The 23,232-nt window shown below is 38.2% G+C and overlaps 2 protein-coding genes across 34 annotated transcripts in view; one reads left to right on the forward strand and one right to left on the reverse strand.

Annotated features, from left to right (window-relative positions):
* The window catches only part of LOC140640719 (uncharacterized), a 130,122-nt gene that overhangs the window by 100,816 nt on the left and 6,074 nt on the right, over positions 1 to 23,232 (reverse strand). For 9 of the 12 annotated variants that reach the window (XM_072840376.1, XM_072840647.1, XM_072840604.1 and 6 more), the window contains exon 1: positions 14,657 to 14,833. The exons of 1 other annotated variant lie outside the window; for it this stretch is intronic. The gene's annotated coding sequence lies outside the window, so the exon portion shown is untranslated. Of the gene's footprint in view, positions 1 to 12,631; positions 13,718 to 14,656; positions 14,834 to 15,022; positions 15,042 to 23,232 lie in introns of those variants that run through there. 2 more of the 12 variants (XM_072840330.1, XM_072840280.1) reach the window with 2 other exon arrangements.
* Positions 1 to 23,232, forward strand: part of ZNF382 (zinc finger protein 382) — a 120,468-nt gene that overhangs the window by 80,678 nt on the left and 16,558 nt on the right. Inside the window, exons 1-4 of one of the 22 annotated variants that reach the window (XM_072836259.1) lie at positions 14,412 to 14,703; positions 17,680 to 17,753; positions 20,021 to 20,105; positions 20,370 to 20,465. In XM_072836259.1, the coding sequence (XP_072692360.1) occupies positions 14,502 to 14,703; positions 17,680 to 17,753; positions 20,021 to 20,105; positions 20,370 to 20,465 (457 nt within the window). In that variant the 5' untranslated portion in view covers positions 14,412 to 14,501. Of the gene's footprint in view, positions 1 to 3,892; positions 4,080 to 14,411; positions 14,704 to 14,790; positions 15,061 to 15,157; positions 15,567 to 15,604; positions 15,752 to 16,520; positions 16,595 to 17,679; positions 17,754 to 17,836; positions 19,932 to 19,953; positions 20,106 to 20,369; positions 20,466 to 23,232 lie in introns of those variants that run through there. The other 21 variants (XM_072836195.1, XM_072837653.1, XM_072837570.1 and 18 more) reach the window with 21 other exon arrangements.

Genomic DNA, 23,232 nt, shown 5'->3' on the forward strand with positions numbered 1-23,232 from the left:
CAACCATGTTGTAAACTAGAGTTTGGGGCATGGGGCTAGTACCTGAGAGTGGCCTCTAGGAGATGAAAGTGACCCTCAGCCAACAGCAAGCAAAAAACCAGAATCTCAGTCACACACCTTCAGGGAACTGAATTGTGCCACCAACCCAAGTAAATTTGGGTAATCTTGGAAGGAAATCTCTATCTCCAGATAAAATCACAGTCCCAACCAGCAGTGGAATGATACAGATAGATGTATAGTTAAATGTACCTATTCCCCATGACTAGGTAACTCTACTTCTATGTAAAGAATGGCAATAAGGAAAAAAAACCAGGTAATTTTTGGAAACTGAACTGCACCCTTAACTTCTCTGATATGCTAAAGGTACAGGTTTGCTCAGTGAAAATCAGATCCACAAATCATCCATGACAATGTAACAAACACCATAGATGTACATGAAGGGATTGATGGAAATAGCATATTAAGTTATACTGTAGTTTTGTACAGCACCTGGAACTACATATTGATGGTGAAAAATAACACATGAAGTATATGTAATGTCACCAAGTATATATTTTATTGTAACATCAATAAACCATTTACTGTATATATTCACATGTTTCCAGATTTATGGCTACCTTATATACATACCTTAGAGAAAATGCTACCCCACTGTGGGGTCATAAACCATGAAAACATCATGGATGCTGGCTGGACCAGCTATATGTATTAAGTGGTGAGCACTGAGTGATGTATCGAATTGTTAAATCAGTATATTGTATACCTGAAAATAATATAACACTGTATTTTCACTAACTGGGATTGAATAAATAAAAACTTATGAATAAATAAATAACCTCTAGAAAACCACAGTGTTAAAAACATTCAATAATTTTGACTAGTACCTAGAGCATACAACTACAGTGGTCAGAGAAGAAATCATGAACTTAAATGCTTATATTAATATAAATAAATAAAATAATAAAGATAAATAAATGAAGCATCCCTTCAACAAGTTAGGGATAAATAAGTAAAGAAAAGTTGAAGGAATTAATAAACATAGAGGCATAATGTACTGAGTTGGGAAATATTTAAAAGGAATAAAATTAGAGGAGAAATAACCACCACAGACCATGTATTTCCATTTAAATGATAATTCCTATGCCAATCAATTTGAAAATGTAGGTGAATTCTAGTAAATAATCTAAGCCCCAGGGATCCCTGGGTGGCACAGCGGTTTGGCGCCTGCTTTTGGCCCAGGGCGCGATCCTGGAGACCCGGGATCGAATCCCACATCGGGCTCCCGGTGCATGGAGCCTGCTTCTCCCTCTGCCTGTGTCTCTGCCTCTCTCTCTGTGACTATCATGAATAAATAAATAAAATCTTTAAAAAAAAATAAAAAGTAAAAAAAATAAAAAAGATCTTATTTATTAAAAAAAATAATAATAAAAATAAAAATAAAAAAAATAAAAAAATAATAATCTAAGCCCCAGAAAACATAAAAGGTTGAAAGAGATAAATTTCAAGAAAGAGAAAAAAACGACAAAATTAAGCCAAAAAAAGCTATAAGCACCTCTTTTTGCTCATACTGTAGTTACTAAATACCAATGCCCATTTTATGAACTCTCTGGGAAAATATCTGAATCTCTGGCAAGGAAAATACAAGATGAGCCCAGAACATTTTGTGCAAGGAAGAAGCTTTCAAATACTAATTGATCATGTTAATAGGCTACAGAACCATTTGAAATAGTTATAACAAGTCAGTATTTTAAGTCACAAGAATAAAAATTTTAAATGTTTTTAATAAACATTTTAAACAAAGAATAATATCTAATGATACTGAAAAAGGATGCAGAAAAATGCAGCTGTCTCAATTCAAGTGTCTGCCCATGTGTAGGGCAGGTATAAGGTATAAGTCTGGCATATCTTGAGAAAGCAAGAATTATTTTAAAGATTACAATATTAAATCAAATGTCCACAGGAATCAGTTTAAAGCATTCAACTAGCCAATGCTCAAAAACAGAAACATTGTGGTGGAATATGTGGAGGTGCTGCTCCTGGGTAAGATGGAATAGAATAAGCATATTAGAGCTATTTCTCAGGGTCAGAATGGTTACCTAGGTCTTCTGCTTTCAGGTCTTTCACAGTTCTGAAATCAAGGTGTGGTTCAGGACTGGGTCTCATCTGAAGGCTTAACTGGGGAAGGATGCACTTCTAAGCACACATTCTTGTTGGCAGCATTCAGTATTTTGCAGACTGTTGGACTGAGGGCCTCCTGGTTTTTTTGCTGGCTCTTGCCCAGAGGCCATCTTCAGTATTTTGATACATGGACCTCTCCAATTTGGCCACTTGATTCATCAAAGCCAGCAAGGGACAGTCTCCTGGAAAAACTGCTATTATAGTGATATGTAACATAAGGCCATATGTGACAAGCCATAGCTAATATTATACCCAGTGTTGAGAAGCTGAAAGCTTTTCTTTTTTCTTTTTTTTGAAAGCTTTTCATCTAAGAACGGTAACAAGAGAATACTCATTCTCACCACTTATATTCAACATAGTACTGAAGTCTGAGCCAGAGAAATTAGGTCAATGTGTGTGTGTGTGTGTGTGTGTGTGTGTGTGTATATATATATATATGTAGGTATATATACATATGTACATATGTACACACATATATATACACACACATATATATGGCATCTAGAAAGGAAGTAAAATTGGACCTATTTTCAGATGACATGATCTTATATATAGAAAAATGCTAAGGAGTCCACAAAAAAACTGTTAGACCCAATGAATGCATTCAGTAAAGTTGCAAAATTAAAAATCAACATAAAGAAATCAGTTTCTATACACTCACAACAAACTATCTGAAAAAGAAATTAAGAAAACAATTATATTTACATAGCAGCAAAAAGAATAAAATATTTAGAAATAAACTTTACCAAGGAGGTAAAAGATCTTTAAATGAAAATTATAAGACACTGAAAGAAACTTAAGACACAAATAAATGGAAAGATATTCCACGTTCACTGATCAGAATAACTAATACTGTTAAAATTTCCCCAAAATATCTGTCTCCTCAACCTATTCAATGTAATACTGGAAATCCACAGTAATGCAATGAAAAAAAAAATACAAGGCATGTAGATTGGAAAGGAAGAAATAAACTATCCTTATTCACAGATGACATGATTGTCATTATACAAAATCCCAAAGACTCTACAAAAGACTTCTATAACTAATAAGTGATTAAGCAAGGTTGCAGGACAGAAGGTCACACAAAATCAATCATATTTTCGTACATATCTGATAAAGGGTTAGTATCTAAAATATATAAAGAACTCAACATCCCAGATACAAATAATCCAGTTAAAAACTGGGCAGAAGACATGAACAGACATTTCTCCAAAGAAGACATACAGATGGCCAACAGACACATGAAAAGATGTTCAACAACACTAATCACCAAGGGAATGCAAATCAAAACCACAATGGGGTAATGGAAGGGGAGGTGGGCGAGAGGGATGGGGTGAATGGGTGACGGGCACTGAGGGGGGCACTTGAAGTGTTGAGCACTGGGTGTTATACTATATGCTGGCAAATCGAACTTCAATAAAAATATGTGTATATATTTTAAAAAGACCACAATGGACCTCACACCTGTCAGAATGGCTAAAATAAAAAACACAAGAAACAAGAAGTATTAGTAGGATGTGGAAACAAAGAATATTCCTGCCCTGTTGGTGGGAATGCATACTGGTGTGGCCACTGTGGAAAACAGTATAAAGATTCCTTGAAATTTTAGAAATAGGATTGCCATATGATCCAGTAATTCCACTACTGGGTATTTACACAAAGATTATAAAAACACTAATTTGAAAAGATATATGCACCCCTATGTTTCTTGCAGCATTATTCACAATAGCCAAGATGTGGGAGCACCCCAGGTGTCCATCAACAGATGAATGGATGAAGAAGATGTGGTATATATACACAATGGAATATTACTCAGCTATAAAAAAAAAGAATGAAATCTTGCCACGTGCAACAATAAGGATGGATCTGCAGGATATAATACTAAGTGAAATGAGTCAGAGAAAAGCAAATACCATATGATTTGACTCATGTGGAATTTAAGAAACAAAACAAAGAAAAAAAGACAGGGGATCCCTGGGTGGCTCAGCGGTTTAGCACCTGCCTTTAGCCCAGGGCACAATCCTAGAGTCCCCGGATTGAGTCCCCTGTAGGGCTCCCGGCATGGAGCCTGCTTCTCCCTCTGCCTGTCTCTGCCTCTCTCTATATATATCATGAATAAATAAATAAATCTTTAAAAAAAAAAAGAAAAGAAAAGAAAGACAAATTAACAGACTTTTAAATATAGAGAACATGGTATGGTTACGGGGGGCGGGGAGATGGGCGGGGGGATGGGTAAAATAGGTGAGGGGGATTAAGAGTATACTTAATCATGATGAGCACTGAGTAATGTATAGAATTGTTGAATCACTATATTGTACACCTGAAACTAATACAACACTGTATGTTAATTATACTGGAATTTTTTTTTTAAGAGACACACCTTTCTGGCTCAATCAGTGGAACATGTGACTCTTGATCTTGGGGTTGTGAATTCAAGCTCCACGCTGGGCTTAGAGCTTACTTAAAAAATAGAAAGAAATCGGGTAGGAAAAATACTCTTCCTGTGCTTCTTTACTCTTACACTACTACAACATTTCACTCCTGGTCACCAAATGTTTGAGAATTTCACCCCGCCAAGTAATTCTTTACATCAGTTGCGCATCCTACCATTTAACTCAATTCTGATGCTATGTACCTGGAGGTAGCATCAGGCCTCAGAGGTTAAGGGCTCAGTCCCACAAGACTATCCTCCCCCACATTTTCACATGTTAATCCTGAGTCCCAGGTTATTGCCTGTACTTTTGATTGATCAGACATAAATCTGGGTTCCGATGTCCCCTCCTGAGCATTTGCTAGGACAGCTCGCAGAACTCCGAGAAACAATTATGTTTACCGATTTATTATAAAATAAAGGATATCATAAAAGATACCAATGAACAGCCAGATGAGGAGTAACATAAGGCAGAGTTTGGAAGGGTCCTGAGCCAAAGAGCTTCTGTACCCATGTTGCTGGGGTGCACCACCTTCCCAGTACCTGGATGTATTCACCAACTACTCTCCAAATCTTGTATTTTGGGGACTTTTATGAGGCTTCAGCATGAGCATAATCAATCATTAACTCAATCTCTAGCCTTTCTCTCCTTCTCATGGAAGGATAGGGCTGAAAATTCCAAGCTTCTAGTCAGATCTTGATATTTATGGTGACCACCCCCATCCAGGGATCATTAGAAACCCTGTCTCAGAAACCAGGGTCAAAGACCAAATATTAGAACAAAAGATGCTCCTAGTACTCATTACTTAGACGATTACAAGGGTTTTAGAAGCTCTGTACCAGGAACTAGGGGGCAGAAACCAATATATATTTTTCTACTTCATGCAAATTTAGCCTAGAAATATATATAAGGAAATACAGCATGACCCACAAATTCAGAGTTGATTTAACACATTCAAGAGCCAATTTTATTCATCATATTAGTGGAATAAAGGAGAAAAGACATATCACTACAATAGATTCAGAAAAATTATCTTACAAAATATAATATCCCTTCATGATAAAAACTCTCAGCAAGCTAGGAATAGAAGAGAATTTGCCAAATTTGATAGAGCATCTATGAAAATCTTCCAGCTATGTATAATGATATATTGAACACTATCTTTCTATGATCAAAAAAAAAAAACCAACAATGTCTACTCTTACTACTTTTACTCAACACTGTAGTGGAAGTTCTAGCAATTACAGTGGGGCAATAAAAATAAATGAAGGATATAAACACTGGCTGAGAAGAGGAAAAAATTTATAGATGGCAATTGTTTGCTTACAAAATCCTAAAGAATCTGTAAAACAGGAACTAGCACTTAGAGTAGATTTAGTAAAATTTCTGGATACAAAGTTATTACAAAATAATAAACTAATTTGATATACTAGTAGATAACAATTGAAAAGTGAAAATTTTTTTTAAAAAGGCATAACAGGGATCCCTGGGTGGCGCAGCGGTTTGGCGCCTGCCTTTGGCCCAGGGCGGGATCCTGGAGACCCGGGATCGAATCCCACGTCGGGCTCCCGGTGCATGGAGCCTGCTTCTCTCTCTGCCTGTGTTTCTGCCTCTCTCTCTCTCTCTCTCTGTGACTATCATAAATAAATAAAGAAAAAAAAAAAAGGCATAACAGATATAATTAAAGTTCCCTGCCTGGTCAGCCCTCACTCAACTGAGCTGTCTTCTTGACAAACTTCCTAGCCTTCTTCCCTTGTTCCAATAAGGTGGCCACAATGGTACATAAGAAGTAAATAAGGGGATCCCTGGGTGGCTTAGCGGTTTGGTGCCTGCCTTTGGCCTGGGGCATGATCCTGGAGCCCCAGGATTGAGTCCCGCATCGGGCTCCCTGCATGGAGCCTGCTTCTCCCTCTGCCTGTGTCTCTGCCTTTCTCTCTCTATGTCTCTCATGAATTGGTGAATAAAATCTTAAAAAAAAAAAAAAGTAAATAAGAAATGATATATAAATACTTATAAGATAATAAATTCTATAAAATGCTTTGAAAATTAGTTACATTTCTAATGACCTATAGGCAAAAATGAAATACTTCAGAGAAAGGTATGAGGATTAAAAGAATTGTAGGGCAATTTTACAGTGACCACAGAATCACAAAGAATAGGGAAATGAGAGGGGTTAAAAAAGATCATACTTTAATTAGACCCAGCCTGGTTCTTTTTCCTAAGAGGCAATACAGTATAAAGTTAAGTATAAGGAGAACTATGTTAGCTATGATTATTATATATTTGTTAATTCCGAAGAGGAAAAACAGAGCTTTTTGAAACATTCACAGGTCCTTTCTAGAATGCTAAATAAATGTTGAGAAATGCAAAATTTATGGATTATAACTTTCAATGACAGAGTAGATATAAAACAATTTTAGTTTCAGGAAATGAATATGTTCATTTTATTTTTAAATAAATCATTTTTTCCGATCTATGACCATGTAAATTGCAGAGACTATTGTAATAATCAGTACAAATGAAGAATTTTTTCATCCAGCTGTTCTCTTTAAAGGTGGGTCTGAAAATAACATAGAACATCTTTACCAATTTGGAGTTCAAACACAGTATAACACTTGGTTTACTTGACAATGGATATGCCTTAGTTATTCCACAAGTCACATCTAGCTCCCTAAGAATCAAGGAACATAGAAATTATATGATGGGCCTAAGAAAGATCTGAGTATCATGAACAACAATGAAGGTGTTTAAAGGAGGTGTTATCTGCAATATAAAGCTTAACCCATTCCTTTGAAAACAGGGTAAAAAATTCACTTAGCTTCTTAAAAGATAGCCTTGATATTCCAGAGAGCATAAATTTTAAAAGCACAAACCCAGGTATTACTGGTGAAATTTTAAAAATGTTCTCAAAATAGAAAGTAAGTAGATAAAGGTTTGAGATTCAAAAAGGGGCTATTACATAGAGAGCAAATACACTGTGACTAGAAATATAGTAAGAAGAGTTATAGAAATTAGGATTTCAGAAATAGATTCTCTACATATTTTTAAGAAATCTAGTTGTTTTAGACAAAAGTTCCTATGTATTTTTTTTAAGATTTTATTTATTTATTCATCAGAGACACAGAGAAAGAGTCAGAGACACAGGCAGAGGGAGAAGCAGCCTCCATGCAGGGAGCCCGACACAGGACTCGATCCTGGGACCCCAGGATCACGCCCTGAGTTGAAGGCAGACGGTCAACCACTGAGCCACCCAGGCGTCCCCTTATGTATTTTTTAAAAGATTTATTTTTTATTTTATTTTTTTATTTATTTTTTAGAGAGAGTGCACATGCATGCATGAGTAGGGGGAGGGGTAGAGAGAGAGGAAAAAAGAGAACGAGAATTTCAAGCAGCCTTTCTGCTAAGCATGGAGCCTGACATGGTTCAATCTCATGATCCTGAGATTATAACCTGAGCCAAGACACTTAACCAACTGAGCCACCCAGGCACCTCCAAAGTTCCTATGTATAATGTGATTCCTTAATTATCCAAATATATCTAGAATCATGTCTAGAAATGAACTAAATAACCACAATTTGCCAATTAAGTGAAATAGTGAATATATTATAGTGCTTATATATAAGCAAAGTGTATGCCATATACCTACCTCATAAATTATCAGTAAATGTGAATTCTTACATCCTTTTTTTTTAAAGATTTATTTTTATTTTTATTTATTTATGAGAGAGAGAGAGAGAGAGGCAGAGACACAGGCAGAGGGAGAAGCAGGCTCCATGCCGGGAGCCCGACGCGGCACTCGATCCCGGGACTCCAGGATCGCGCCCTGGGCTAAAGGCAGGCGCGAAACCGCTGAGCCACCCAGGAATCCCCTCTTACATCCTTTTCTCCATTACAGACTAAGAAAAAAATGTAATTCATGGAATTTCTTTTCTAATATAGTATTAAATCTCTAGCTTCCATAATAGAGCTCACATAATGATGTACATTAATGTGAGCTTTTCTTCTTACGTCTTCCTACCTGCAAACAATACCTTATGAACATGTGCAAAATGAAGTAGGTAAGGGAAATTCTGGAAAAATCGGAACTTTCCATATCAGGGAATCCAACAGACAGGCATAAAACACCAACCAGAGGTCCTTCTGTCTGAAAGTCGTATCTGTCCCTTCAGTAGGCAGTTTCTGGACCATCTTTGATTCTACTGGTGCAGGCCTGGACCTGAGATTGAGCACGTCTTGAGCACACCCGCCTCCCTCTATTCTATTTTTCAGGGCTGCAAAGGTATGGCAGCATCTGCCATCAAAAATCTCCTCTGCGGCCTCAGGGGCTATCACATATTGTAAATTGCAGTAAGGCCCAGAACATTTCAGGTCCCCCATGTTCTTCCAGAACTTTGCTACTCATTCATGAAGAACTAGTTTATTTCTCTTCCTCTTAAAACAGAGCAGGTCTTTGTGCTTCTTTTGATGAAAAGAATGCTATGGGGATGCCTGGGTGGCTCAGTGGTTGAGCTCAGGGTGTGATCCCAGGATCCAGGATCGAGTCCCACGTTGGGCTCCCTGCGAGGAACCTGCTTCTCCCTCTGCCTGTGTCTCTGCCTCTCTCTGTGTGTATGTCTCTCATGAATAAATAAAATATAAAAGAAAAAAAGAATGCTGTGGAAATGATATTGTGTATCTTCATGGCTAGGTTAGGAAAGGCAATAGAGGACCTCTAAAGATGCTCACCCTAAAACCCAGCCATTTAGCCATGAAGCATCCAACCAGCTACACAGAAAGGCCACAGCTAGATATTCTAACACCAGTCCAGCTGAGATTCTGACTGCCAGCATCAACTGTAAGTGAGCAAGCCTTCAGGTGATTCCAGCCCCAAACTTTCAACCTATTTGACCCCAGATGGAGTCAAATAGAGCAAAGACTAGCTCTGCCCAATGAAAAGATTAAAATAAATGTTATTTATAATTATTCCTTATAAGGCTCAGCCACTAAGTTTTGGGATGGTTTGTTATGCAAAAACTAGGCATGCCTGCTCATCTCACACACAAAAGCAAAAAAACAATGCTGTTCTTGGAGCCTAGCCTGCAGCTAGCACCAGTCCCAGAATCTCAAATTTAGCACTTCCTACTTAATCCCAACCAATTACACTGGATTTCTTCAGTAACATCATCTGTCACTTTTACTTTCCCCCGGAAAAGTAAATTCATGCCCCTCGCAGCATGAAAATATATATATAAATTTATTTACTGAAACTCTATGTAATAGATGCTTTGTAAATCTAAGTGTGTAATTCTCATCAGTGCTCCATAATTTTAGTCTTTCCATTCAACAGAACACAAAAATTAAGTCAAGCAAAGGCAAATTTCAGTTAAGTGGAGGTGACTGTATATGTTTTCACCAGTTATTGGATATACTATTTTATACATGTCAATAAAGTCATTTGCTAATTTCTATCATTAATCTCCTTGTTCTAACCATTACTGAAAGGTATGCTAAGATATTCAACATGTGACTGTCCCTAATTCATACTTTTACTTTTGTTAATCTTTGATTTGCACATCCTGAAACTGTTATTAGGGGATTTTAAAAAAGATTTTATTTATTTTTTCATGAGAGACACACAGAGAGGCAGAGACACAGGCAGAGGGAGAAGCAGCCTCCATGCAAGGAGCCCAACGCGGGACTTGATCCCAGGTCTCCAGGATCACGCCCTGGCCTGAAGGCGGCGCTAAGCCGCTGAGCCACCCGAGCTGCCCCGTTATTAGGTATTCATAAATTTGTGATTACTATGTCATCTTTTTAGATTTAAACATTCATCATTATGAAATATCTCCCTGTTATCTCTCATGTTTCTTGCCTTAAAGTCTTTTTTTTAAAGATTTATTTATTTATTTATTTATTCAGAGAGAGCGAAAGAGAGGCAGAGACACAGGCAGAGAGAGAAGCAGGCTGTACGCAGGAAGCCTGACGTGGGACTAGATCCCGGGTCTCCAGGATCACACCCCGGGCTGCAGGCGGTGCTAAGCCGCTGCGCCACCGGGGCTGCCCACCTTAAAGTCTTAATATAGAGACATCAACTTTCCTTTAGTTAGTATTTGCATTATTATATCTTTAATATTCCTATTTTCAACTTTTCTGTCATTACACTTAGTGTACCAGCTGCTAAATTCATATAGTGTGGTTGATTTTGTTCTTTTCATCCAGTCTGACAGCTTTCTTTTTATTAGAGTGTTTAGCCCACTTTAATTGGATTAAATTACTAATAATTTTGAGTACATCAACATTTGCCTTATGTCCCCTTCGATTTCCTTGTTCTTTTATTCCACTATCCTTACCTTCTGTTGTATTAGTCATTTTATTCTACTTTTCCCCACTAATTTATACTGTCATAACTTATTCTTTTAGTGATTAGCATAAAGACTGCAATATTATGCTTAACCTAGTACAAGTCGAATTCTCATGCAGTGCTTGTGAGAACATGACACACTGGAAATGTACAAAACTAAACACAGATGTATTATATAACCCAGCAATCCTACCTCTGTGGATATCCATGGGAAAAAAGAATGCTTATGTCCACAAAGTACATGTATAATAATGTTCATAGCAGCAGTAACTCTAAAGAAAAAATTAGAAACAGCCCCAACTTCCAGTAACAGAAGAACAGATAAATAATTTGTGCTACATCCTATCATGGAATACACCACAGAAATAAGGTGCCTATTACACGCAACAATATGAATCTCATAAAGATGTTGGAAAAAAATGAATTTACTTATGTGAAGTTCAAAACAGATTTTGAATGCAGAGGTACATAGAGAAGACATTTTTATTCAGTGAGACCCCATTGACAGGGCAAACTATCCAGTTCCAACATTATTCCCTTGAATAAATACATCTATCCAGGTTGCTGTCATCTGCATTTACCCAGTAGAAACCAATGCTACATTGTTGAATGACACACATAAAAATTCCCAGATGGGGATCCCTGGGTTGCGCAGCAGTTTAGCGCCTGTCTTTGGCCCAGGGTGCGATCCTGGAGACCCAGGATCGAATCCCACATCGGGCTCCCGGAGCATGGAGCCTGCTTCTCCCTCTGCCTGTGTCTCTGCCTCTCTCTCTGTGTGACTATCATAAATAAAAAAATTTTTTTTTAATTTAAAAAATAAAAAAAATTCCCAGATGGTACTGGAAGGGGAGGTAGAGTTGGTCAAGATACAGGAGTTACACATCAAGTAGCAGGAATTGCCCAGGTAAAATTCAGATTTAGCAATAGTTGATTGGTTTAAAATAAATTATGTTATTGAGATTTTTTTAAAGATTTTATTTATTCATGAGAGACACAGAGAGAGAGAGGCAAAGACATAGGCAGAGGGAGAAGCAGGCTCCTCACAGGGAGCCCAATGTGGGACTCAATCCCGGGACTCGCTCTGGGACTCCAGGATCACGCCCTGAGCCGAAGGCAGACGCTTAACCACTGAGCCTCCCAGGAATCCCTATTCTTGACATTCTTGATTAGTAAGGTATTCAAAGCAAAGTTATAAAAAATAGAATTTAAAATATGATCAATTATATCTAATAAAACTGGAGGAAAATATAAAAAATTCAAAACATGTTCAATAGTAAAAAGCTCACAAATACTAAATGGCAAAGCTAAGATTTTAATTTAGATACTGTAGACTAGGGGTCAGTAAACTTCTGTAAAGGACAAGATAATAAATATGTTAGGCTTTGTGGGCCTAAAAGCAAAATCAAGGGTATTATGTAGATGCTTATTTAACAAGAGAGATAACAAATTTCCACAAATTTTTTTATTGACCAAATTCAAAACTTTGTGAACAATGAAATTTGAATTTCATATAATTTTCACATGTCATGAAATATGACTCACCTTTGATGTTTTTAATTATTGAAAAATATTAAAACCAGTCTCAGTTCACAGGACTCCCAAAATGGGACAGAATCTGACCTCTGCTCAAGACCAGAAACCATTATATAGTACACTGAAATCAATCCAAACCATCTACCTTGCCATTTTTCCACTCATGTGTCTGAAGAATATCTGAAGTATCTAATGTGTATTTCCACCTAAGCATTGGTCTCTTCCTTAACAAGTCACTCTGTAAAGTAAAAAAGGACTATTTCTGCATCACGAAAACATTTAGACAAAAGCATACAAGGGGAGGTGTTGGCAAGTGGTTATATGAAAATTAACTGTAGGGAGAGCATTTGATGAGGAACTGGGAAAGGAGATTCATCTTCATGGTACCATCATTAACTGGGAAAAGAAGGCTTAGAGACCAGGCAAATGTATAAGTCACTATTTGGCAAGGCACATTTCAGATGAAGTTATTCTATATCCTGAAAAAAATGAAATTTCATAGAACAAAGAGAAAGCTCAAAATGACTTCTAGCTTGGCTATGAGATGTGTAACTTTAACAGTGTTCTCCTCTTATTGTTCTTCTTTTGGAATAAAACAAAAATTGGAAGAAAAAGAGAAGCATAACATACCAGGCCTTTCCTGGAACCCAGACAAGCTAAACAAGAACACATCTCCTCATCACTAGCAGGCCCCCATGGTACATATTAAACATACACTAAATGAAGTATGAGAAAGAATGGAATACTGCTGACTTCCCTGTATCATACAGAAAACCCAGGTTCACTGAAGCCTGGGACTGGAATCTATTTCTATATTCACAGCAGTTTCCTATCAACAGAGCTGTAAAAATGCTGTGGATCTGCAATAAGCAACCGGCCCCCAGGGAGCAGCCAACAGAAATCTTCCCAGGAAGTAATCCTTCTCTTGGTGTCTCAGTATCTGGTCTTCCCAGCACCCTGCCTTGGGGGCAATTCCAGCTCCAAAATCGCCATAATGAACACCGGCTGTACTTTTTTAGTTGTGTAGAACCTTCATTCTAGGTCTCAAATGTTCAACTTCACCGGTTGCCTGGGTAGCTCAGTTGATGAAGCATCTGCCTTGGGCTCAGCTCATCATCTCCAACGGACCCCGCATTGGGCTCCCTGCTCAGAGAGGACTCTGCTTCTCCCTTTCCCTCCCCTTGCTGTGCACGCACTCACTATCACTCTCTCCTTCTCAAATAAATAATAAATAAAATATGTTTAGGGAATCCCTGGGTGGCTCAGCGGTTTAGCGCCTGCCTTCGGCACGGGGCGTGGTCCTGGGGTCGCAGGATTGAGTCCCACATCCGGCTCTCTGCATGGGGCCTGCTTCTCCCTCTGCCTGTGTTTCTGCCTCTCTCTCTCTCTCTCTGTGTGTATCTTTCATGAATAAACAAAATATTTTTAAAAAATAAAAATAAAATATTTTTAAAAAAAGAAGACCCAGTACAAAAAAATTCCAAGTGTAACTTACAATTGGATCCAGAATAGGCTACACTTAATGTACTCTATTCCTTCAATACATTAAGCACTGGACTGTACAATACATACAGGGTGTAATGATGAAAGCATGAAGGCAACAAGAAGCCATCCTTTAGAACAGGGGGCCTCAAAAAAAAAAAAAAAAAAAAAAGAACAGGGGGCCTCGTTGGTTAACTAGGGCCTCGAAGTCTTTCACAGCACAATTTGAGTCACACGGGATCTCGTCCACAGATTCTTCAGCACCAAAACTTCAAAAAATGAAGCTCTACCTTACCTAAAAATAAAAAAGCTACACTAGGCCAATTCTGATTAGCCTCCAGTTGGTCACAACAGCGCTGTTATGGAATCCCTCGGTCACAGTACAACACACCTCACAGTCACAACTGACCATGGTCATGAAAAAGGCTCCGCCCCCACTCAGTCCCTGGAGCCTAATCTGGACCATCCAGGTCCTCCCCACGACGCGCGCGCACACATACACACACACTCTGACACACTCACACACTCTCATCATGACTCCCACGCCGAAGCGGTCACACTATCGCACACACCCACAGTCACCTTCTCCCCGCAGGCCTGCCTGCACCTGCTCCACACGCGCCTGGGAAACTCCGAGCCTCCTGCGGTCAGCTCCTCCCGTACCCAGACCCGGCGCACTTCAACTCACCACACGGAAAACGGAGACGGCAAGCCTAGCGGAAAATGAATCGGAGGGTGAGGTTCACTCGCCCCCCCCGCCCCCCCAGGGCCAGTGAGAAACGCAGTCCTCTCTGGTAGAGCGCGGACGCTGACACAGTCCTGGGAGCCGGTAGCCTGGTCAGCTAGGCGGCTAACGCGCCGCCCCGTAGACTCCTGGGAGCGCCGGCCCACGCGGGAGTGCGCAGGCGCAGACGGCTGATCCTTGGCCGGGGGAGAGGTTGGTAGGTCTTAGGGGCTCCGAGGAGGCGGGAACCCGGGGCTCCCGCCGAGAGGGCAGACTGGGGAGCGGGTCCCGGTGGGGAGGCCAGGGAGGAAACAGGAGTTCAAGCCGGACCTGGTAATTCTGAGGAGGGAACCGGAGCCGAGCCCACGGTAACCAGACCCTCGGATCTGTGCTAGCGGGGCCTCGGGCGTGGCCCGTGGGCGTGACCCTGAGGGTGACAATCGAGTTTGACCTAAAGCGAGCTCCGCGCGGAGGGGCGAGGGGGAGGGAAGTTGACGGTTTGCACCCCGAGGAAGCTCCTTCGGTGGGAGCGGGGCCTCATACAGCGAGCGGTGTGTGTGTGTGTGTGTGTGTGTGTGTGTGTACCGAATTGAGGCGGCCTCCGGTGCCCAACCTGCTGCGTTTTGGGTGCCTACTACTCTGAGATGTTGCGACCGATTGTGTGTGAAAAGTGGACGGAGTTGTGTTGCTGCTTGGGGTTTCCTCCTCCTGTGTCTAATTTCGGACTAGGTGTGAGTCCTAGACACTGTAGACGACTATGGAGAAGCGAAAGTGATTTTGTGACTTTGCCTGGAATTTTGTAATGTGCTGTCTGAGGTTGTAAATGACATATGGATACTGTGAGACGGTGGTTTTCTGAAAAGTTTGATTGAATGTAAGTATGCATGTGTTTATAACCTGTTACTATTTGTAATGGTTTTGTGATTGAGAAACTGCATGATCACTGTCTAGTTGGGCATTGAAGATGTGATTATCTGAAGAGCCGTCATTAAGCCTGCCTCCAAAATTGTACCTCAATAGCAATTAAGCAAATAGAAGTATAGTATTAGAAAGGAAGAGGTAAGATTTCATTTCCTAGATGGTAAGATTCATTACAAGGAAACACTATGTGAAGCAAAACCAATGTGTTGAAATTAATAGTGTTCCATGAATAGCAAGCAGTAAACAATTTTTGCCCATAACTAGCACTTTCAACACTGATATATGAGTGAGTTTTCCTACTTCTGGATGAAATTAGTGGCATGGTCAATAGCTTCTTCAGGCACTCCAAGATAATAAAAAAGTATTTAGTATACTTTTAATCACAAGGCCAGTCTCATTTTATAGTTAAAATAGTTTGCTAATTAAAATATCACTGTAGCAGTCAGTACTTTAGACTTCATTTAGCGCAATATCCTCTTCTTCCCAGGAAGCCTACAGAGTGGAATGATCAATTTCTTTTCTAGTTCTATAACTGTACAACTAAAAAGTGTTGTTCAATAGATAATCTTTAAATTAACTTAGTAAATTAATAACAAATAAGTTAATTTTCAATAACTGTGCATATTAGTTGATACAGATTAATCAAAGATTAAGTAGAAGAAATTAAAGTTCAGATATTCTCAAGCATGTAGGGATATGTGATATAGAGATGGCATTTCACACCAATTGAAAAAAATATGGGTTATGTAATATACACTATTGTTAAACAAGAAAACGTACAAGGAAAAAACCTTCACAAGGTAAAAACACTTTTTAAAGATTTTATTTATTCATGAGAAACAGAGAGAGAGGCAGAGACATAGGCAGAGGGAGAAGCAGGCTCCCTGCAAGGAGCCAGATGCCAGACTTGATCCCGAGCCCCCCGGATCACTCCCTGAGCTGAAGACAGACACTCAACTGCTGAGCCACCCAGGCATCCTGGTAAAAACACTTTAATAGTCATATGAGCAACTAAAAAATTATTTGCAATTTTTAAAAAGGGGTTAGTTTACTAAATAAAAGAAGATAATATCAAGCAATTAGGAAATTAAAACATATGAGAAAAATAGACATACTGTACTAAGATGCCATCATAGAAAAGACATAAAAGGAGCTTATTCTCTCATAATAAGAAATAGTGTAGGGGATCCCTGGGTGGCTCAGTGGTTTAGCGCCTGCCTTTGGCCGGGGTGTGATCCTGGAGTCCCGGGATTGAGTCCCGTGTCGGGCTCCCGGCATGGAGCCTGCTTCTCCCTCTGCCTGTGTCTCTGCCTCTCTCTCTCTCTCTCTCTCTCTCTCTCTCTCTCTCATGGATAAATAAATAAATCTTTTTAAAAAAAGAAATGTGTAGGGATCCCTGGGTGGCGCAGCGGTTTGGCGCCTGCCTTTGGCCCAGGGTGCGATCCTGGAGACCCCGGATCGAATCCCACGTCAGGCTCCGGGTGCATGGAGCCTGCTTCTCCCTCTGCCTATGTCTCTGCCTCTCTCTCTCTCTCTCTATGTGACTATCATAAATAAATAAAATTAAAAAAAAAAAAATAAATAAAATAAAAAAATAAAAAAAGAAATGTGTAAACTAGGACTACAATATATATCTGATAGGCAGGGATTAAAAATGTTTGTCAACTGCATTCATCAGGGTGTGGGGAGGTATTCCCATGTACTGATGCTAATAGTGTAAATTGGTAGAAAGTCCATGAAGAACTATTTGGAAATCTATGATAAACCTGTCTTCCATACGAGATGGAAGGTAGAGCTGCAGAGAGAAAAGCACAATGTTCCCTCTCTCCAGCAACAACAGATTGCCCAGATTCATTATAACACAAAGAGACTAGGTTTCTGGTGGTGAGGGAGCAGGATTTGTCCTTTTTCCCACTAATCTCCACCTTGGATATATGTGGGTGCACATAGTGGGCAAGTGCTGAAACAGTGAAAATTGATGCAGAGTTAACGGAATTATTCTGGGAGATCTAAGTCAAATATGATTTCACATGGCTCTTTCTATCCTCCCATCTCTGCTTTCTCAGGATTCTTCCCTTTTCCAAAAGAAAGGCTCAAAAGAGAAGGTTCATCTCTTGCAAATCTCAAAGCCATGCCTCAGGTGAGATGATATTTCCTCTCTTTCTGAAATAAGTTGTTTTCAGGTGATGTAAACATTTGCTTCCCTATTCTTAAATTTCCTAGATGTTGGCATTTGCTTCCATGAAACTGATCTCCAGTGGGGCAAGCAAGTGGCCTAAGTGCAAAATGTAAGGAGTACTTTCAGGGTTGTGCATCCCCAAATTTTGCACCCTACATTCCTCACGTGTCCTACCTAGTTGTAGCCCTGTTCCCAGATTTTCTTATTCCAACCAGATAAACATAAGACTTCCCCATGTGTACCTTCTAATTGTAGACAGTGTTTACATTTTGACTCGGTATATTATTCATCATCTCCTTTCTTAGTTTTCTCACACAAGTACTGCTGGAACAGAAATGTGTTATTTTGATTTAAAAGGGAATATATTAGTTTAATGAATCTATTCATCTTTAATGAATCTATCTTGCCTAGACACTGATTTGAGATCTAAGTTGGGGGAGTCAAGGAGCAGACATGGAAAAACTTTGATCATCTCCACTGCCCTAGGTTTTGCAATGATACAACAGGAGGTAGAGTTGGTAAATCACATTATTAGTTTGTGGTAAGATGTCTTGTTTTGGGAGGTTTCCAAGGTAGAGATCTGCTTGTAAGCTTGTACAGAAAACTGAGATTTTGTATTTTCCCTCTGTGATCTTCCTATCCATTGTATCCAGTTCTTACAAATGGTGGTCAGCTCATGAAAACCTTTCCAGTATTTCAATCCTGTTACAGATTTATTCTTATCTTTTTAGTTTCTTCTAATTTTTTATATGTAGGTACAGCAGAATGAAATGCATATACTAGTCCATTCTGGAAACATCCTACTTTGAATCAGACATAGTACTTTTTCCTGTTTTCATGTCTTTCAGAAAATTCTTCTTCATCTACCCATCTTCAAAGTATTGGTTTTCCCCCAGATGCCAAGTGGTTCTCTTCTCTTCATGGTCTCTTTTTCTTTATGCACAGATCCACTCTAAAGGTTATACTGATCTAATTCTAGTGACTCTCAAATACCTTTCTCCATCCTAGACTTCTATTCAGAGTGTCAGAACCATATATCCAATCCCCAAAAGTCATAGCCACCTGAATGTCCCATAGACATTTAAAGTACATTTTTAAGGTTTACTTCATTTCCTCCTTTGGTCCAGCTTATTCTTTCTCCTGTTTTCCATTTCCATTTTCTAGTCTCAGCACATCCCAGTTGCCTATGCAGGTAACCCAAGAGCCACACATCTTTTTTCCACTCTACAACCAATTTATGACCAATTTGGTTGCAACCCATTATGTACTAACCAGTTCTCCCCTGTCTAGATCACTAATACCACCTTAATCTAGGAAACATCTCTAACAATGGTTATTTATCTATTCAAGCCTTCTCTAGTCTTCAGGAGAATTGCCTCTGAAGTATAAATTTTATCAAATAACATGTGCTTTTTAACATTTCTTTATATTCCATAAAGCAGCTGACCAAGCAAAGTGGAGTATGCATTAGAATGGAATGTACAAGACAGTATATTGAAAGGGAAGAAAATACTAACATTGCATTCAAGAGCAGATTGTTAACTCTATGGATTGCCATTAATGCTAATGATATAAATATAAATATGTAGAGAGTGTTCTCGGTACATTTTTAAAACCACTGCTCTATAGGAAAATATCTAGTATTATTCAATAAACATGCCCACTGCCTACCTCCATAGGCATTTTTCTTCTTAGAACTCAGAGACTTGCCTAACATACTGTATCTTTTATGGTTTCCTCAAGTTTATTAACTAATTTTCTTATCCCCATGAATTTTAAAAGCTGATGCCCTGTACAAAACATTCATTTTGAGTACAAAATTTTGATGTCCTCAGTGAAGCCTTGGGATACAAAATTAAAATTTTCTTCACTTTGTAGCACTTTCCCTTGTACATATTTCTGTCATTGCCTCTGTAATATCTGTTAGGTATATGTATTTATATGTATGCCTCTCAATCGGTAATTTCTCACGACAAAGGGTTTTATTCATTTTGGTCTACCAGGCAACCAGTTATATTTAAGGCAAATAGTATGATCTTATATATTTTTAGCATGAGCTAGTAAGTAAATATAAAATGTATTATCAGAGAGAATCTTCTGCAAGTCTGACCACTGAATATGGTCTCCAATATCTAGTTCTTACTAGTTCCAATCACTTTAGGATGAACTAGAGTATGCCCTTACAGGGATCAGTGTCATTCAAGGATGTGACTGTGGACTTCACCCAGGAGGAGTGGCAGCAACTGGATCCTGCACAGAAGGCCCTCTACAGGGATGTCATGCTGGAAAACTATTGCCACCTAATCTCTGTTGGTAAGGACACTTCCTTGAATCTTTCAGCATCATACATCTCCTTTCAAGAATTTCTAAAGCATATGGAGCTTTGAATTTTAGAGATCATGAATCCCTTTCTGTTAGCAGATAATGTGATTATGTCCTCACTTGCCTAATGCAAAATATTAACTTGGTAAGATGTTAATGTATACCTTGTCTGTTGCCTTAGAGCTATATCTTTTTCTTCCTTCAATAGTTTTGAAGCCCAAGCAGCTTAGATCAAGTCTCATTTTTTATTACCAGGGTTTCACATGACTAAGCCTGATATGATCCGCAAGTTGGAACAAGGAGAAGAACTATGGACAACGGAAAGAATTTTTCCAAGTCAAAGCTACCTTGGTGAGTCTGTACAGATAAAATCCAGTGGACTCAGGTAGACACCTTTGATTGTTTTGAGGGCTCTTTTTAAAATTGTGGTAAAATACACATCAGATAAAACTTATTATCTTAACCACTTTCAACCATATAGCTCACTGTCATCAAGTACATTTACATTGTGCAGCTATCACCACCATCCAGATAGATGTTCAACCACTGAGCAACCCAGGTACCCCAGTGTACGTGGAGATCTTAAGTTTGAAGTCCTTTGAATTCTGACAGAAGCAAAAACCCATGTATATCACACCCAATATAAAGCACATTTCCATTAACCCATTAAGTTCCTTTAGGCCTCTTCTAAGTCAGTCCCTCCCACTAGGACAATCACATGTGTGATTAATACCAGCATATATTAGTTTTGTCTATTCTAGACCTTTTTCATATCCACTTTAACTCAATATGTCAAATATATTTTTTTGCATACACAAGTAGTTTATTTTAATTACAGAATAGCATTGGTTGTATGAATATGCCAGATTGTTTATACATCTCCAGTTCACAGACATTTGAAATATTCTAATTTGGGGCCATTATGAATAAACCTATTGTGAACATTCCTGTAAACATCTTTTTGTGGACGTATGTTTTTTTTTTAAGATTTTATTTATTTACTCATGAGAGACAGAGAGAGAGAGAGAGAGGCAGAGACACAGGCAGAGGGAGAAGCAGGCTCCATGTAGGGAGCCCAACATGGGACTCAATCCCGGGTCTCCAGGATCAGGCCCTGGGCTGAAGGCGGCGCTAAACCGCTGAGCCACCTGGGCTGCACTGGACATATGTTTTTATTTCTCCTCAGTAAACACGTAGCAGGTGGTATTAGGCAGGTGTATATTTCCTTTTAGAGATATTGTCAGTTTTTAAAAGTTACTGTACCATTTTAAACTTTTACCAGAGTTTTGATTGTCCCACATTCTCTTCTAAATTTGATGTTATCAGTATTTTCATTTTGGTCATACCGAAGGGCATGGTAGTATATCTTTGCAGCTTTAATTTAGATATCTCTTATGATTGATGATGTTGAGAACTTTTTCAAGTGCTTCTTCAAGGTGCCTATTCAAATGTTCTGCCCATTTTTATTGGGTACTATATTTTTTCCTCAAGTAGTAGGAATTCTTTACATATTCTGGATAGAAGTCTTTTGTTTGATAAAGGTATTCTGAATATTTCCTCAGGTCTGTCTATTCCTCAGCTTGCCTATTTATTTTAGTAGTGTCTTTCAATAAGCACAAATTTTTAACTCTGACGAAATCCAGTTTATCATTATTTTTCTTTATTATTACTTCTTTGACCTCTCAAATATTTGCCTTATACTAGGTTGTGATGATAGTTTTCTATATTTTCTTCTAAAAATGTCATGAGTATTTTGCTATTTTTATTAATTCTGCAGACCATCTCACATTAAGTTTGCCTTATGATGTGAGTTAAGGGCTGAAGGTCTTTCTTCCTTATGGATGTCAATTCCTCCCACCACTTGTTACGTTGAATTGCTTGGTGATCTTATAAAAATTTTTAGACTATTCTTTCCTTTGCTATGTTTTAAGTCCCATTGCCATTCTAGTCTTTGATTATTGGAATTTTCTAATAAGTCTTAAAAGTCACAGTAAGTCTTCTAACTTTCTTCTTTTAAAAATTGTTTTAGCTATTCTGGGTCATTTTCTTTTTCAGATACATTTTAGAATCAACTTCTTCATTTCCTTAAACAAATGAGCTGGGATTTTTATTGGTGAGAAATAACATCTTAGCAATATTGAGTCTTCCAGATCATCACTATATCTATTTTAGTTAGCTTCTCTACTTCCTGTCAGTAATGTTTTATTATTTTTAGTATAGAGGTTTTATACATATTTTATTATGCCTAATCTTTTAACATTTTAATAGGGTATTTAAAATTTTTTTCCAGTTTGTTGTTAATGTATGTACCCACAATTGATTCTTATACATTGATTTTGCATAACTTATTGTATTGTTTTCTACTATTAAGTTTTATTGTTGTTGCTGTTGTCTTTTGTTTGTATTGGTATATTCCTTTAGTTTTTTGTATACAAAACATGCCTTCTAGAAAAAAGATATCTCACTTCTACATTTGTATATGTTATTGCTTTCATTTCTTTTTCCTACCCTGTTATTACTCTGTTGTACTGACTAGGATCTACAGTACAATGTTGAATAGAAGTGGATAGAGTGAACGTTCTTATCAGTTCACTAAATTTAGAAGGAAGATATTTAATATTTCATTATTGAGCCTAATATTAACATAGGCTTTTCTTAAGTGCTCTTTATTAAATTCTAAAAATTTTTCCTAGTTTTCTGATGTTTTAATTATGAATGTTGATTTTAACATGCTTTTTCTGCATTGAGATGATCATATGATGTTTCTTCTTTAATCTATTACTATATGTATGACATAAATTTATTTGAATTTTAAACCAAATTTGGACTCCTGGGATGAACCCCAGTTGGACAAGATGTATTATCCTTCTTCTAGATTACTAAAATTGGTTTGCTAACTTTTTAGTTTTAAGTTTTTATGCATGATTTTACCAAGGATAGTGGCCTGTAGTTTTCTTGTAATGTCCTTGAAAAGTTTTTGTATCAGAATTGTGTCAGCGGTATCAAGCGGGGTGTTTCCTCTTCATCTATTTTCTTATAGGATTTGTGTAATATTGGCATTACCACTTCTTTAAATGTTTGATGAACATTTAAGGCTATCTGGGCCTGCATTTTTATA

This window comes from Canis lupus, chromosome 1, assembly GCF_048164855.1.
Source record: "Canis lupus baileyi chromosome 1, mCanLup2.hap1, whole genome shotgun sequence".
NCBI lineage: Eukaryota > Metazoa > Chordata > Mammalia > Carnivora > Canidae > Canis > Canis lupus.